At 41.1% G+C, this 17,468-nt stretch overlaps 1 protein-coding gene across 1 annotated transcript; it reads left to right on the top strand.

The window, feature by feature from the left end:
• Positions 1-631: 631 nt before the first annotated feature.
• Positions 632-15,625, top strand: LOC119333936 (achilleol B synthase-like). The gene is made up of 18 exons (XM_037606648.1): positions 632-934; positions 1,043-1,234; positions 1,642-1,731; positions 1,849-2,034; positions 2,660-2,744; positions 6,611-6,777; positions 7,343-7,531; positions 8,168-8,281; positions 9,704-9,826; positions 9,914-10,033; positions 10,586-10,684; positions 12,391-12,447; positions 13,000-13,046; positions 13,143-13,286; positions 13,373-13,550; positions 14,747-14,821; positions 14,934-15,017; positions 15,272-15,625. The coding sequence occupies exons 1-18, from the start codon at positions 737-739 to the stop codon at positions 15,383-15,385; spliced, it is 2,262 nt and encodes a 753-aa protein (XP_037462545.1). The 5' UTR covers positions 632-736; the 3' UTR covers positions 15,386-15,625.
• The last annotated feature ends 1,843 nt before the right edge of the window (positions 15,626-17,468 follow it).

Here is a 17,468-nt window from a genome sequence, read left to right as displayed (position 1 = left end):
CATCACCATGTCCACCGACGCCGACCGTGCCGCCGCCGAGAAAGCTGAAGCCGACAAGAAGGTCGCCGAGGACGCCGCTGCTGCCACCAAAGCCGCGGCCTCTGCGTGGCCTACTGGAGGGTATAACTCGTTTATCCCGCTCCTGATTATTTTCATACTAGCAGTATGTGTAGATTTGTCTACTGTTTGCTTAGTACGTGCATGTTTAGATCAGAGTCAGTACGTCATCAACTTAGTCAATGCCATGCTAGTGATTTACTCATGGATTAATTTAATCGAGAAATTGCCTATTTACTCAACATAGATGCTGTATCCTATTTTCAGTAGTATCTGTGCTACTAATTAAGGAGAAATTAAAGGTGCATTCATATTGTTGTTGCCAGCATGCATGCATGCGACAGCCTGGTTCATTACAACGTGAGTTACTACTAGTTATTACGTACTTGATGAACAATACATCACGGTAGAGACGATCAGGTTTGTGCCAGAAGAGGATAACGATGAGGACGGTGAAGACGGAAGGTAGCTAGGGCCGAATTGAAGATGGCCACTTGTCCTCTGGACCAATATTTACTAGCGTACACACAAGTTGGCCACCAGAAATTTACTTACTAGGCGCCGGTGAGCCGATCTGATCTCAAGTCTGAAGCGATCCACCACACGATACGAGTATAGTACATTCTGGGTTAGCTAGCTAGCTAGTCACAGTGACCGGCAGCGGCGGGGAGGGAGGGAGATGTGGAGGCTCAAGGTGTCGGAAGGCGGCGGGCCGTGGTTGCGGTCGGTGAACAACTTCCTTGGCAGGGCAGTGTGGGAGTTCGACCCCGACCACGGCACGCCGGAGGAGCGTGCCGAGGTTGATAGAGTCCGCCGGGAGTTCACCCAGCGCCGCTTCCACAAGAGGGAGTCACAGGATCTTCTTATGCGCATGCAGGTAGGTATACATATAAACTTTTGGGTTTTTTCCCCACTGTTTGTTAGTAGTATGTTATTGCTTTTCTCAAATTACCGTAAAATTCTCAAATTATCTTATCTATTGCAGTATGCAAAAGAAAAGCATCTTCAGGTTCAGGTGGATCATCCGGCCATCAAGCTTGTAGATATTGCACAAGTCACACAAGAGACCATATTAACATCATTGAGGCGAGCCCTTAGTCAACACTCTGCTCTGCAAGCACACGATGGGCGTTGGCCTGGCGATTACAGCGGAATTATGTTCATTATGCCCATCTTGGTCTGTGTTTTATTTTGCTTACTTATCTCACTATATTTTGACTTCACTTTGTTTCTTGAAATATATTTTATAGTCAGTCGGTGAATATTGCTAGCAGAAAGCAAATGCTCTATTGTTGGATGCTGAACCTGATTGTCTATGAGATAATTTTTTACGAATTTTTTTTACCCAAGTCTTTCCAACAAGTTGTATGTGCACTGCCAGAAATTCTGTAGTAAAAATTTCACTTCCTTTTGTACTGCTTAAGTAAGGACTATCTAATTATAGTGCCAGCGATAATCTCCATATATACACAAGATGCATAAGATTTTTTTACCTTCAAATGTTGGCCAGTTCAGATCAAGAGTTGCATACCGTAGTTGGCCTGTGGATAACATTATGGTGATGATTTTTATTTTATCTCGCAGATATTTGCTCTACATGTTACTAGAACACTCAATACCGTCCTTTCAAGAGAACATCGGCGTGAGATTTGTCGCTATATTTACAACCATCAGGCATGCAAACATCAGTTCCACTTACTTTCTAGTAATAGCCTTTATATGCCAAATGCGCATTACTGTTCCATGGTACAGAAGAACATGACGATTTTGCATTTATTGAAATCCATGTAGAATAAAGATGGTGGTTGGGGCACACAAGTGTTGGGGCCAAGTACCATGTTTGGATCATGCTTAAACTATGTTACCCTGAGGCTTCTTGATGAGGTGGACAATGAAGCCTTGATCAAGGGGCGTGCTTGGATTCTATTGCATGGAAGTGCAGCTGCAATACCACAATGGGGAAAGATATGGCTCTCTGTATGCCACTGAGACACAAACAATCTAGTGTGTGACATATATCTATGCATGCGTGTGTGAAAATAAATCGGGCTCCGTGGGGCATGGTTTTTTTAATAAAAAACTGGCAATTTCCTTAAGTATCATGAAGGGATTTTTTTTTCTAAACCCGTTGAATGCTAAGTCTAACCTTTTTTCCTAACTATCTAGAACAAACTTATAGTGCGGTTTAACATTTAATCATAATTCCTTTTGCATGAACTTTCTGTGTACGTACTACACTGTTAATAAATAAGGAAACCAATTAAAATTCATCAAAATCTTGATATTGATGGTATTTTTTCTAGCTAATAGTTTTCCTCCAAATTAAAATGTCTTTCCATGACTGTTTGTTGTTTCTATGTTAATTATGAGAATAAATTTCTAAACAATTATGGAATAATTATTTATCTCCGCTTTAAGTAGTGGAAGCATTCAGAATGAAATAGTTTAGCTTCTTAGTTTCTAGGGTATGTTAGGTCTCAACCCTAAAATTACGAAATGTTGGTGGCAAAAAATGTTGTGCTAGTTATGAATTATTCCTAGAAACCATTATTTCTTAGCAAAGGAGGGGTTAATGTAACTGATTCATGTTTCATAAATGAAGGTGGTCGGTTTGTATGAATGGTCTGGAAATAATTCGATCATTCCTGAACTATGGCTTGTCCCACATTTTCTTCCAATTCATCCAGGTACTTGTTTCTTTTGAGTTAGTAAATATTAACAAATCATCTACATATGTAATGCCCCTCATGACTAAAATGCACACTATATTGTCAAATTTATTCTTACTAACTCAATTGTCTCTGTTGTTTTCCCAATATGCACCAGTCAACTTTCTCGAATTTCTCCTTGCCTTACTATCTACATTGAATGCACATTTTCTATGTCATACATGGCCATATTGACATTTTCATGCACTATTCTATTGGCTATTGTTAGAAGGGAGAGAGGGAATTGGTGGAATAGTTGTTCGTATATTGCTTGAGCCTCGTGGGCATATATATAGGAGTACATGATCTACTTGGAGTACAAGTCAAGGTAGAATAATATCCTACGCTATCCTAGCTTTCCTAATAATCATGATACTCAACATCCCCCGCAGTCACAACGGTAGCGACACAGACGGTGAGACTGGAGAATAATCCGAAGGCAAGCCGACGGACCCACCCCCCCAGTCGTAACGGTCGATGCATCGCGGAGTCGTGGCTGGAGTGAAAACTGACGAGGTTGCTCAAGCAGGCGGTAGCCCTTTGTGCCGTTTGTCAATGTAGCCGAGAGCGTGGGTGGTGGAGCCGTGGTCGAGGTAGCCGTGCGAAGAATGCCGTGGTCGATGTCGGGTCGGGGTGGCCGGTGTCGAGGAAGTCGCCGTGGAGCCGCGAGCGCAAGGAGGCGCCGAGTTAGTCATAGGTGCAGAAGTGTCGAAATAGTGGTGCGCTGGGAAGAAGACGTTGTTGACGACGCATCGCGCCGGGGTTGCCAACCCCGGGGACACATCGTAGACGAAGGCACGCGCCGGTGTTGCCAGCACCGGGCACGCATAGACGGGCGAAGGCGAAGTTGACGAAGCGCCGCACCAGGCTTGCCAGTCCCGGGGACACGTCGTGGACGAAGGCACACATCGGTGTTGCTAGCACCGGGCATGCATAGACGAGGGACCTGCACGAGCTGTACGCCATGTCGAAGAAGTTGGAGGGGCCAGCAGAGAAGAACTCGACGACGGTTGCGGCGCCAATTGGCACGGGGCTGATGTCGCTCGCGGTTGTCGGAGTAGACGAAGTGGTCGGGGTAGATGACGACGACACTAGCGACGGGCTGGTGCTTGGACGAAGACGAAGGGGGTGGACGGGCGGCGGCGGCCAAAGAAGAGCGGCGGCGGTGCTCGAAGTAGGCGAAGAACCCTGACAGCGTGACGAAGAGCGGCGCGGACGGTGGCGTTACCGCGCCAAGGGAGACGGCGCGGCGCATACCACGGGAGGTCGGCGCGCGGTGTCGGCGGAGTGGACCGCGGGCCGCGGCGCTACGGCCCGAAGGGGCGACTCAGCGGCGGCTGGCAGGTCGGGGCGACGGCAGAAAGACCTTGGGGCGGTGGCAGGGACCGCGGGCCGCGGCACTACGGCCCGAAGGGGCGGTGCAGCGGCGGCTGGCAGGTCGGGGCGACGGCAGAAAAACCTTGGGGCGGTGGCAGGGACCGCGGGCCGCGGCACTACGGCCCGAAGGGGCGGTGCAGCGACGGAGCGCGGGTCGGTGCAACCGCGAGGACTGCCTCGGGGCGGCAGCGTGGACCGTGTGCCACGCTCGCTACGGCCCGAGGGGGCGATGCAGCAGCGCGCGAGGGTCAGTGCAGCCACGGGGACGGCCTGGAGCGGACGACCCCGGGGCGGCGGTGGACTGCGGGCCGCGGCACTACAACCCGAAGGGGCGACGCAACGGTGACGCGGGTCGGTGCAGCCGGGACTACGGGGCAGCGGCGCTGCGGCCCGACGGGGCAACGCAGCGGCAGCCCGATGCTCGATCGGTGAAGGAGCGCGTTGAACTCGAGGACGATCTTCATGGGACCTGTGGAGGTGCGCGTAACCGATGGGTCAGGTCAGTTGCACGGCACGGATGGGACGTATCACCGGCAGACAGGTGATCAATCTGATTGCTCGCGAGGTCGGAGTGGCTGCGCGGTTGGAGACGGCCACGAAGAGCAGCTTGATGAACGACCATTGGACCTGACCGGAGGTGGAAAGCTAGCATCGGTTTGATTGCTTGTCCACGTGTATGCGTAATAATAGATGTCACGTCAAGCTGTTTGATACTAGATAATAATCTGATCTCCGTATAGCCTGATGGCATTAGTCTGCTGCATGGCGGCCAGGGGACTGCCTCCGCAACACACGAGGGACGAACCAGCGGGACAATCCAATCTACCGCCGCATGGGCATCGGTCTCCTGCAGATCCCGCTGGAGGTGGAGTGGAGGTTGCCCGATCGGATCAAGGCGATGAAGGGCCGACGGAGAGCGACTTGCGGCCGGATGCGTGCATGACGGCCGTTCCGGACTGTCACGTGGAGACCGTCTAGTCGAAGAAGAAGCCGGTGTAGTCAACGCCGATGTTGGAGTAGAGGCGCGCGAGGTGTCGATGGCGGCGGCGGGCCACACAAACCGATCGTAGATCGAAAAACCGAAAAGAAAACACTGATCAAAGCGACCGGCGGGAGAGAGAAAACCCGGATCAAGAGATTAGGAAAAGGACTCTCTAGGGCATCCGGTCAACATGACCGGCGGACGAACCCTAGGTATGGGCGGCGCGGCCCCCGGTGGCGGTCATGGAGGCCGACCGCCCCAGGGGCGGCGCACGGGGCGGAAGCGCTGGGCGGCGGCTAGGGTTTGGATCGGTTAGGCTGATACCATGTTAGAAGGGAGAGAGGGAATTGGTGGAATAGTTGTTCGTATATTGTTTGAGCCTCGTGGGCATATATATAGGAGTACATGATTTAGGTAGAATAATATCCTACGCTATCCTAACTTTCCTAATAATCACGATACTCAATAGCTATTAATTAAGTCACCGAATTTAATTAAATTTTATGAAGTTATGGGGAGATTGTTAACATATGAAGTAGTACATGTTCAAAGTTGATTTTTGGGTAAACTGTAGTTACGTGGAAAATATCTCAATAGACTCATATTTCATTGCATTCATTATGTTCAATGGAAATTGATATCTGGGATATTGCCGCGGGGATTTCGTGAACGTACACATTTCTAAGAGGGGTGGCGGATTGTGCGAGAGCATGGTTGAGGAACAAGATTCACATGATGGATTTTACTCAGGTTTGGGACCTCTGCTATATAGGTCTCCTATTACGGGCTTGGTCCTTCCCCGTCCTACTGGGCCTGTTCCATGTCATGTACTTGCTCATTTGGATTCCCCTCATCAGATTCCACATGTTAAAAATAAACACTCTTCATTCCATACCTTGAACTAAAACTTTCACAAGAATTATGGAACGTAGAGAGTGATAAGGATTTGGACTTAACTGAATGTTGACACACTTCAGCAAAATGCAATTGTATGTGAGATTGATAGTTTTGACACTTCACATGTAACTATGCGCATTTTTTGGATAATTTTAGGACCACTTTATTTGTTTTAGTCATAGGAAAATAGTGTACTGCTATGGGAGGTAGTTGTCCCCCGGTTGGCACCACATGATCAATGTGCCTTCTTAGATTCATACCCGTGGAAAGCTATGTGGTCACATGAATCTATAGATTGTGTGGATGGGGGATGTAGGAGGGACATCTACCCCCACTCCCACAGCAAATCTGGAGTGATATAATGAGTGTAAGTTGATACCATGCATACGAATGATGAAAGTTCTATACTAATAAGTAACAGAGTTGCCTGTTTGTTTTGAAACTATAATTCGGGAGTGCTAAGTTTTGTTGTTTATGTGGGTAAAAGTAATGAATCAAGAACCATTCTGCAATCAGCATCTTAAAAAATGCATTTGGATGTTACTTTTATGAACATTTTTCTTATTCGAGTGAACTATCTTTTCCATAGGACGATTTTGGTGCTTTTGCCGGTTGATTTATATGCCAATGTCTTATCTGTATGGTAAAAAGTTTGTTGGCCCAATTACACCAACAATATTGGCAATACGAGAGGAGCTCTATAGCATACCATACCGTGAGGTCGATTGGAATAAAGCACGTGATACTTGTGCCAAGGTTTGTTTTAATAATAGTGCTAAGTTTTGGAAGCAAATATATTAGTAAGTTATTTTTTGAAAACAGATGGTACCATAGAGTGCAAACCATCTACATATTTTTTTATTTATGTATGTGTAAATTTTATGTTTGATACATACTATTATTTATTTATGTGTATGCTCATTGATTGCAAAATTAGAACAACACTGAATATCTCTAATTGTGTTTGGTTTTGCTTTCAAATTATAAGTTTATATATGTACTACATGTTTATGTTCATCTTGAGTTGAATTGCTTACACTTGTCACATGTGAATGTTCTTACGACAGAAAAGTAAAGTAAATAACTATTGAGAAACATGCGTGATTGCGAAAACTGTAGAAGAAACATTATGCAACTAGTGAAACGGATGATTAAAGCGTAGATAAGGTGATTGCCAATGGAAGTAAGATGGGAAAATTATAATTATTTACTTAGTATAAATCCTTCCTGTTTACCTCAAATTGAAATTGTGAAGTATTTAACTTATGTGTCTAATATATCATTTTAATTGTGTTTGGTTATTATCTGTCTTTGCATGTAGGAAGACCTTCGCTATCCACGTTCATTGCTGCAACATGTTATTTGGACATGTCTTACTAAATTTGTGGAACCAATGTTGAATTGTTGGCCAGTTAATAAGTTAAGAGATAAAGCATTGGAAAACCTCATGAAACATATCCATTATGAAGATGAAAGTACTAAATATCTCGGTATATGTCCAATTAACAAGGTAATATAGGCTTGCTTCTTAATCTGTGCAACAAAATAATGGTTGACTTTTGCTAGTTTTTCAAGAAAATTCGTCTAAGGCCAGATCCAATTTGTTTCCAATGGACCAAGCTTTATGTTTGGGACTGAATAGAACTGATTTGTAGATATTATGCATGATCTGCAATGTTTTGTCTATCTACATGTCATTTTCCCAGCCTATATATTCTACGTAATATTATTGGTAAAAATCTCATAGCCAATACTGTCTTGACTATAGTTTTGCTGACTAGAGGAGCTATGAAGCAGTCACATAAATAAATGCTTTATTGTATTCATTATGCATATATTTAGTGTAATAACTTTGGTGCTTAATTTACACTTTTTTCTTCTTTATACATGCATTATATTAAATATATGCATAGAAAAGGAAGATAATCATGGCATATGTTTAGTATTATTTAGTGGTGTATGCTTAGAACTACACCATCAAACCAGTCCCAACCCCCCAAATCCAGTCATTGCCACTGTCAAGTTCACGTGTTAGCATTCCTATTAGCCATTTTACCATCTAAATGATTTCTTTGCCATTTTCTCGCAATTTATATCATAACCTAATTAATTTGAACTAATGCATCAAGAAATTTTGTTTCTCTAGGCACTAAATATGATTTGTTGTTGGATTGATGATCCAAATTCAGATGCATTGAAGTTTCATATTCCAAGGATCTATGATTATTTATGGCTGGCAGAAGATGGCATGAAAGCACAGGTACCACTTTATTTTCATGTTTTTTCACTACTTTTTCTTCATTACATTTTTATGGTTTAGAATGGCCGAGCACCATTATGTGTAAACCTTGGCTTAAAAGGTCAGCTACTTCATCATGTTGATCCCACTACTACTGACAGATTGTTTGTTTATGCATTTTGTGTTACCAGTTTTTTTACCAATGAAACCAAATGGAGAATAGTATGTCACATCCCTATGTTTTTTTAGTTTAACTATAAATGTTCTTTCTTTTTTTTTACAGTTTTTGTTCTACTGATCTTTTTAGTTTTTCCCTCACCTCCACGAATGTCATTCCATAAAAAAACTTTGCATGCACGTGAAACACATAAATGTGTTTTTGCCAAAAAAATTGGAATTTTTATTTATTTTACTATTCTGTAGACTTTATTGTTCTATCGGGTGCATGTGAGCTCGTACTCACAAACTCCATGTCCATTATATGAGATAGTTTTGTTGTGATACATCATCTCATCGAGGCCATCAATGAGAGGATCGAGTTCATTGGTTTTTGTTGAATGAATGGACATGATTTATTGGATTCATAAAACTTGCGCTTTTATAAGTAGTGGATAAGGAGATAAATTAACAATTAGTGGATAATGAGATAATGAGATAAACTGTCAATTAAACTAGAGCGTCCTCTAGCTCCCCCGACGCTGCCCCCTCCCCTCTGTCCCCCGGTGTTTCACCAGTGATGAGCTTTGCAAAGGTCCCTCCCCTATACTACTAATAAGTTCATTTTCTTTGAATAAACCAAATCTAACCCTGCATCACTCCTTCTGCCTCCCCTTTGGTTTTTGGTAGTGGTTGGATGACAGATAAAATGATGCTAAGGAGGGGAGGGGGATGATTGGGGTGGTTCCTGTAAAGGAGAGGGGAGGCATCATGAGCGAAGATTATGTGTAGGTTTCTCTATGTGGATCCCCTTTGTTGGATAGCATGGATTCGACCCATTTTACTTGGCACCAATTTTTAATTAAAGTCAATACTTAAAGCAAATAAAATGAAAATGTCACTAAAAATTCTAAGGAAATTTGAGAAAACCAAATTAGACAAGAGGAATCCAATAAAAACACAAAAATACAAACATAGGAAATACTGAAAATTCATTTCATCCTTTTATTAGGCAAAAGTTAAGTCTGAAACATTTGAGATTAATTTATGCAACTCCACAGAAATCAATTTATTGATACATGCACTTGGCTTGCAACATCCTTTCCATCAGTGTTTGAATACATCAAAATGAGGATGTTACATTGTTTTTATGCTTATTTGTTTTCTTATTGATATTGTCCTTGTATTTGATGCGAGAGCTTCTTTACGTACACATTTGTAATTCAAATGTTCTATGAAGATACATGTGTATTGCATACACCCATTTTACCATATTGTTTATGACAGGTATACGATGGTTGTCAAAGTTGGGAGACAGCTTTTATTATCCAAGCATATTGCTCAACAGACCTTATTAATGAGTTTGGCCCAATACTTCGAAAAGCCCATGAATTCATTAAAAATTCACAAGTTCAATATTCTCCATCTCCTAACTTTACATATTGTAAATAAAACAATATTGGCATAGTAATTTTGACATTAACTTCTTACTTATAGGTTCTTGAGAACCATCCTGACAGCAAAACTTATTACCGCCATAGATCGAAAGGTTCATGGACACTTTCAACAGCAGATAATGGTTGGTCTGTATCAGATTGTACTGCAGAAGCACTTAAGGTCATGACAAATTATTGCAGATATTCTTGGTCGGACCCTTCCCCAGACCCTGCGCAAGCGGGAGCTACATGCACTGGGGCTGCCCTTTATTCTCTTAATCTAGAAAAGTGGGAATGTTCTTTCGTGGAAAGAGTCGATCATTAAGTGTACTACTCTTTAAAATGTGCCTCATCAAAAAAGTATCTAGGATTTTATAGATTCCATACATTTGGTTTAATCAACTTAACTAGGTGCATTGACAATGATTTTGCCTTACATAATAGAGTGGTGAATGATTCTAAAATTTCCCAAGAAGCCAATGAATGTCTATAGAAAAAGAGAACCATGACTCTCGTACACAACTAATACAACACATCTTCATTTGTATTTTTGTATTATATATACATTATAAAATTCTTACACAAAAAATTGCAAGTGCACTTGTGTCATTATTTCATTGAATTTTGTGGAACTGCTTGATTATTTTCAAGTGTACACATACCCAAAATTTTGTCATGTGGATAAGTCACTAATTGCATAATATAGTTTTCTTAACTATTCTTATCTCTTTAGGCATTAGTATTGTTATCCAAGATCTCTCCTAATCTTGTGGGGGAACCAATAAAAGGAGAAGGGTTGTATGATGCAGTGGATTGCTTACTTTCTTTCATGGTATGATCCTAACTTGTATATTGTTTCATGTCCTCATAGTTAATTTCCTCAATTTTTTGAGGTACTTTGTCTAAATGATAAATAATCCAACCCACTTATACCATCTCTTCTATAGTCATGCCTACATGTAAAGGTTGTGTGGTCTTGTTTAGAGGTCAAGGTAGGGAAAACAACATGCCCTTGGGTCAAATTAACATTAAAAAGTATCAACGATAAATCTAAAGTTCAAAATCATGTGCATGCACGTAAAAAGAGATAATACAATGCGAAGGTGTGAACTGCATTAAAAAATTATGTCACTAATAGATAGTTCCCCCGATGACCAATAAATGTGTGCGAGTCGTGTAGATCATAATTTATAACTAATGATTAAATTTTACTATGGTTCACCAAAATAATGTGGGGGGATGGGGCATCATATGGATTGTTATGCTTACAAAATGTTGATTTGTGTCCTTGGAGTACATAAAGTGAGTGACCTGATGTCGTGACCAAACATACATCTACAAATATGCTCACATGGTGTTCGACTTGTTGAAGCCCTCTTTACAAAAAAGGGAAAGATTGGCAACAATAGAGATGGGCTCTGCTTCACTATCCAATGTCGATGATTGGGTACCCTATAAATTTACCTCAAAAGCTCAAAATGCGAGGATGGGATTTTTTTTTTGAACACTCCCTTCATGTCTAGCCTCCTCCAAGTCTTTGATGTGGGATCGATGTAGACCGGGAATATTATTATTAATATTGCATTTTAGGTCTTAAACTAGGGAACTCTTGGCTTTAGTGGCGGTGCCAGAGGTTAAGAACAATGGGTCCAAATGAACTACGAGCTGACTCTACAACTAAGAGATAGAATTGCCATTTCTTGGCTCTAATACATATTGAATTGCATGCATCATCTATCTCACCCAAAAGCTCAAGCTTACGAGGATACCTTAGCAATATATTTCAAGGAGTTGCTCCTACTCATTATGGTTAAGATCGGGTTACAAAAAATTGTTTTGTTCTCTTTGGTAATGCTAGGTTGGCTTGGCCTAAGTTCGACCATGGTCCTCAATGGCCGCTGAACCAATGTCAGGCCTTTTTTGGTCCTGGGATGACCCATTTTCCAAGCCGACACACCTGAAATATTACTTCAGACTAGTTTAATTCAATCAATGTTAGGACAAGACAAAGGGTACACTTCTGGGTATTAATTATGCCAAACATCATATGGGTAGAAGCGTGTTGTGGTGGAACAGTTGCAATTGTAGCAACAATATGGGTTCATCACATATTTGTCCAATGTTGGTGCTCTATTGTTGATATCATGAGACATTCACAAAATATTAGGGATCGTATGGTGCAAACATGTATTAGCTACAAAAGGTTTCTGAACTTCCTCTCCTGGATTTTTGCACGTTACTCCAATTTCAGTGATGAATAATTTGTAAAGGATAAAGAGTTTGCCAGGCGCGTAAGATACAATTATATGTATCATCATCATTCCTTTAAATCATTATTATTTAGTGAAATTGTTGTAGTCTTCTGCTCTTGTATGGGTTATAAGTTTATATGTCTTCTTAAAACAAAGCATCTTCCTTTTTTTACCTTATTTTCTTGTTCTTTTTTTGGTAATGCTTACTACATTCTATTCTCTTTAACTAATTTAACCTTCCAATTCAAATCAATGATTATTGATAATACGCTTATCTCCTTTGAAGAACAAAGATGGTACCTTTTCCACATACGAGTGTAAGAGAACTACTTCATTGATTGAGGTGAGTATTTGGCAGTTCTACGTCTATTATATGGAAAACCAAGTGCACCAATTCTATGGGGACTCTGTTTTAATTGCATGTAACCAGGTAAAAAACCTTGTGTACAAAAAACAATCTTAAAGTAAGGAGAAATAATGTCAGTTTGCAAATTCAGAATGGAAATTCAAATGTAACCAGTTCTCGGCCAGAAATACAGTCAATTTCAATTTTGAAAACTAACCAAATAGACAACCCACTACAGTGCACTTGACCACACTTGGGAATCAGCTAGGTCTGAAGTGTTTTTTATCAGCCCAAATGATAACTAGCTGTACAATAATAAACGTTCAATAGTAGCTATGGATGACAAAAATAGCACATGAATATTATAAAAAATAAACTACGACATAATCCAATAGTTCAAACAAGGAAATAATTTTTAATTTCTAGCATTCGCTCATCGTTTATTCTTCTTATCTTATGTATTTTATATCTATTCAAAATGTCCAAATGATATTGTTGTTTTAACATGTTTTACTTGACCATACACTAACTTCTTTCTATTTGTAATAGGTTCTCAACCCTTCTGAGACTTTTCTGAATATTATGGTTGACTATCCGTAAGGAGGAAAACATCTTCCTTGCAGAAAATATCATTTATTCTTTTTCCTTCATATATTTGGAGAGCTAATTCACATGCTTAAATCAATTGATAGATCCGTCGAATGCACATCATCGGTGCTTCAAGCCTTGATTATGTTTAGAGAAATTTACCCGGGGTACCGCAAAGAAGAGATAGGACAATGCATAAAAAATGCTTCTATGTTTATTGAGAATAGTCAACGAAAGGATGGCTCATGGTATCGAAAATATTTTGTTTGTTAATGTCAAGTATTTGAACTTTCAATATTGGAAGTCAATAATTGTATTATTTCTTATCTAATAGGTATGGCACTTGGGGTATATGTTTCACTTATGGAACATTATTTGCTGTACAAGGATTAATAGCTTCTGGAAGAACTTACGAAAATAGTTCCTTCATACGCAATGCATGCAACTTTCTGTTGTCAAAGCAGCTAAATACAGGTGGATGGGGAGAGACTTATCTTTCTAGTGAAACTGAGGTAACTGTTCTTCTTTTCTTTATTTAACCACATGCTGTTATTAGGGTTTGATAAGGTCATGCTTGGTTTGTATTTTTTTAACTTGAGCAAGATTTTTGAGATGCTATCCGCCTACCCCTCACCAAGCTTTTGAGATGTTATCCGCTAGCAGTTGTATCTGGCAGATCATTAACACAAAATCAATAGCCCCAGAGTGTTCAGAAATTCGAACCATCCATTGGAAATTCATTAGGAATAGGTTGTGTTGCGCAACCCTGGACGCACTAAACCAGCGTCCTAGGTATGTTATACTTGCAAGGCAAACTATAGAGCAACACAACCTTATAAGAGGTCTTTGGCCCTCCGTCCATATAATTTGTGCTCTACATCCCTCCACAGCCGTGTTTGTTCATACCATCTCGATAATTGCTAAGTTTCAGTTTCTGGCCAAAGGTTTGTTAAATGAGCCTGTTTTCATTGCAACTAGCTAAATTTCTGGTCAAATCAAAAGTCCATTGATGGCATGCTGCCCAAATCACTCATTGCTTAGCTGTAGGTTTTAGAAAACTAGAATAAGTATTGCTCCATTAGTGGCAAAAGGTCCATTGATGGCAAACCTTGACCTGTTAACATTTTCCTTCAGTCTATACTGAAACCATCATGCCTTCTGGAACCCCAATAAAATGGGACCGGCTAGGGGGCCACCTAGGGATTAACTAGCTGCGTTTTCAGCCAGACTTATTTCATCATGGTTAAGTTGTATATTTTTATTTGCTTGTAATTACTAGTTGTATACGGCCTAATCAATCCTCCCACAACTCCTATCTCTCAGACAAATTCCAATTCCAATTTCAATCATAGTAGCTGTCCCTTATTATGTTGTCACATGAACATAGAAATTAGTCATGTCAATTGATGTGATGGAAGTGTCTTGGAAGTGAAGTTGTGACAAAATACGTTTGTCCTTATTGGTTAGTCCTTATTATGTTCTTACCTTACCCGGCTGAATGTTTTACCGTAAAGACTTTGTTGTGCAAGCTACCAACTTGAGTCATTTGATTGAACAATTAATTATGTGCATAATGATAAGCCATTTAAAATTAGTATAATTCAAAATGTCTAGATCCCGTTCCCTTTGAACCATTGACATATCGTGAGTTCTGATTATGGAAAATCTTAATGAATTTAATTATGGTTTCCACTCTAATATTTTACAGTCTTACGTGGATGCCGCTAGTCCTCATGCAGTCAACACTGCTTGGGCAATGTTAGCTTTAATTTATGCTGGGCAGGTATGTTTTCTTCATGGTTCATTTGAATTGACTCTGGGCTGCTCACATATCATTAACTGTAAACTATTCTGGCATCCACATGTTATTTTCATATCATGGCCATTCTATTCAGGTTGAACGAGATCCCGCACCACTATATCATGCTGCAAAAGAATTGATCAATATGCAACTAGACACAGGCGAGTTTCCGCAGCAAGTAAGCATTGAACTTTTGAGGGTACAGAAGTAGCACTCTATATCCATAGTTCATTGTTCCTGCTTCGGGTCATAACTAGTAAATACTTTTCGAAAAATATTTTGAAAGAAAAACACCCTACCATGATCGTGTCGAATCCTCTGATAACTCTGTTATACTAATACATATATGGGAGTATTATGTCAAATTACTTTTTTTTGGAAATGTATGTTACTGCTTCCTAAAGCATTCTGAACTTTCACCTTTCGTGGCAGGAACACATTGGATGCTTCAACTGCTCCTTTTACTACAATTACGGCAACTACAGCAATTTATTCCCCATCTGGGCTCTTGGGGAGTTCCGTCGTCGACTGCATGAGAAGAACTGAATCCGCTGAACATGATCCAACAGAAGATGGAAAATGGGCTATAGACAAACTACATCTATGAATCGTTGCGCTTGACTTCCAGAGTTAATTAGGCAGTACGCTGATTGCTGAAATAATACTTGAGTGCTGAATACTATAGCCTAATAACTCTGGAGAAAAGTCTAGGAATTTTTATGTGATGGAGCTGTGGTATGTAATAATACTCTGGAAAACAATGTATGCAGGAAGTGTATTCATTCAAACAATGTATGCAGAAAGTGTATTCATTCAAACAAAGATTCCTAGACTTTTAACTACTGGCAGTACAATCAAGGCCTTCTTACATCAAACCAAGAACTGACAAGGAACAGAGGAGGAGCGTTTCTGCCTTTTTATTGTATCGTTGCGTGAAATTCACAACCTTTCAATAAAACGAAAATTGTTCCATATAAAGGTAGCATCTTGGTTATCTGTCTCTGAGTGAATTTGCTCGTGGAGGTCCTACAAATATTCTTCTTCAGAGAGCTGACTTGGCAGACTCACTAACTTGATGAACTATTTTATACTTGATCATGGATGGATCACCAATAACAGAGCATAATTGACGGCCCAGCAGTTTCGTACAACTGATTACAGTACCAATGAACAGGCCCAACAATGACCTGTGCACCACCATGTCTAAGCTGAACACAACCGACTTATGGGCTTCTTCCAATGTTGGCTCTTCAGGTATTTGCTAGACTAGATGTTGAGCATAATTGACTTGACAGAGTTCAAGATTTGGACATAATCATGAAATAGAACAGCACGTGCCACACCGAGGAATGAACAGCACGTGCTGCCTGTCGGGGAGGTGCAAAGGCTCCCGTCATCTCTTCCAGCCCGCCTCCCCATGGAACAACGTCGCGCTCCAGCGGCAGCTCATCTCCGCGCAGCATGACCTCCAGGCCGTCTCCATCGCCGGCACCAGAGGCCGCATGGAACGCGAGCACAAGCCCCTGACCAACGCCGTGGAGGTGCTGCGTTGGTGCGTCGCCATGGAGAACTTCGGAGCTCAAGCGCGGGTGCACCGGAGATGTTAAGGAAATGCCAAAGAGAGAGAGAGAGTTAGAGGAAGAAGAAGATTGTGGGGCCCACCTATAATAACGGTCAACTAAACGGTCAAAATAAATAGAGTTGACTTTGTTGCCACGTCAGCCCTGACATGTGGATTCCACATGTCATAAACGTGTTGAGATCATCTAAACTAGCCATTATCTGAAAATGGTAGTTTTTAGTCATATTTTTTTTAAAAAATTAATAGTTATCAGTGTCACTTTTTAAAATGTGGTAGTTCAATGGGATGCAAACCCTAAAGAGGTATTCCCTCCATCACACTTTACAAAGCGCTTCAACAATCTCTGGAACCAAGGCGATTAACGATTGGACTGAAAAATAGCATCGGTAGTTATAGCACATCGCCTATTACTAGAGTAATTAATGCGTGCACACATGCATGGAGTGCTTCCTTCCCTTGTACACACATGCATGCAATTGTTCCACTCCGCCTACACACCTACTGAAGAGAAAATTGTGGGCTTAATTGCGGTTATCACATCCTAATTAATTGGGCATTAAACCAAACGCGTATAAAATCCCTCCGGTGGTGGAAATGCATGAGAATTGAAGCGCGCCGTGTAAATTGTGACGAAGGGAGTAGTTTTTTTGTCAACACTCCTTATATCCTTCAGCACAAAAATGTCAATGGCATGCATTTATTTGTATTTTTTGGGTTTTGTAGAAATATTATTAGGAAGGTATATCTCTGGATTGGATACATCAGATATTATGACGTAACCCAACTTTGCTCTTTTTTGCTTCTACATTATTTTTCCGCATTGTTGTCTTATAGGTAGGTCACAAGTGACGCTTCTTTATTTTGTATATCGGCCTGTAAGAAATAGATTCCCGCCGTGTTGCTGCATGTCGTCACTTCAAGTCATGGTCCAGTGCGAGTAATGGCCTGCAAATAAATATTGCTTCCTTGTAAAACTAGTAAATGGGTATGTGCAATGCACATTGATAGTAGTCAGAAAATTAATTGATCATTGATATCAGGCAAAAA

This window comes from Triticum dicoccoides, chromosome 7A (assembly GCF_002162155.2).
Source record: "Triticum dicoccoides isolate Atlit2015 ecotype Zavitan chromosome 7A, WEW_v2.0, whole genome shotgun sequence".
Taxonomy (NCBI): Eukaryota; Viridiplantae; Streptophyta; class Magnoliopsida; order Poales; family Poaceae; genus Triticum; species Triticum dicoccoides.
Note: the sequence above shows the minus strand (reverse complement) of the source record. Positions and strands in the feature narration are given on the sequence as shown.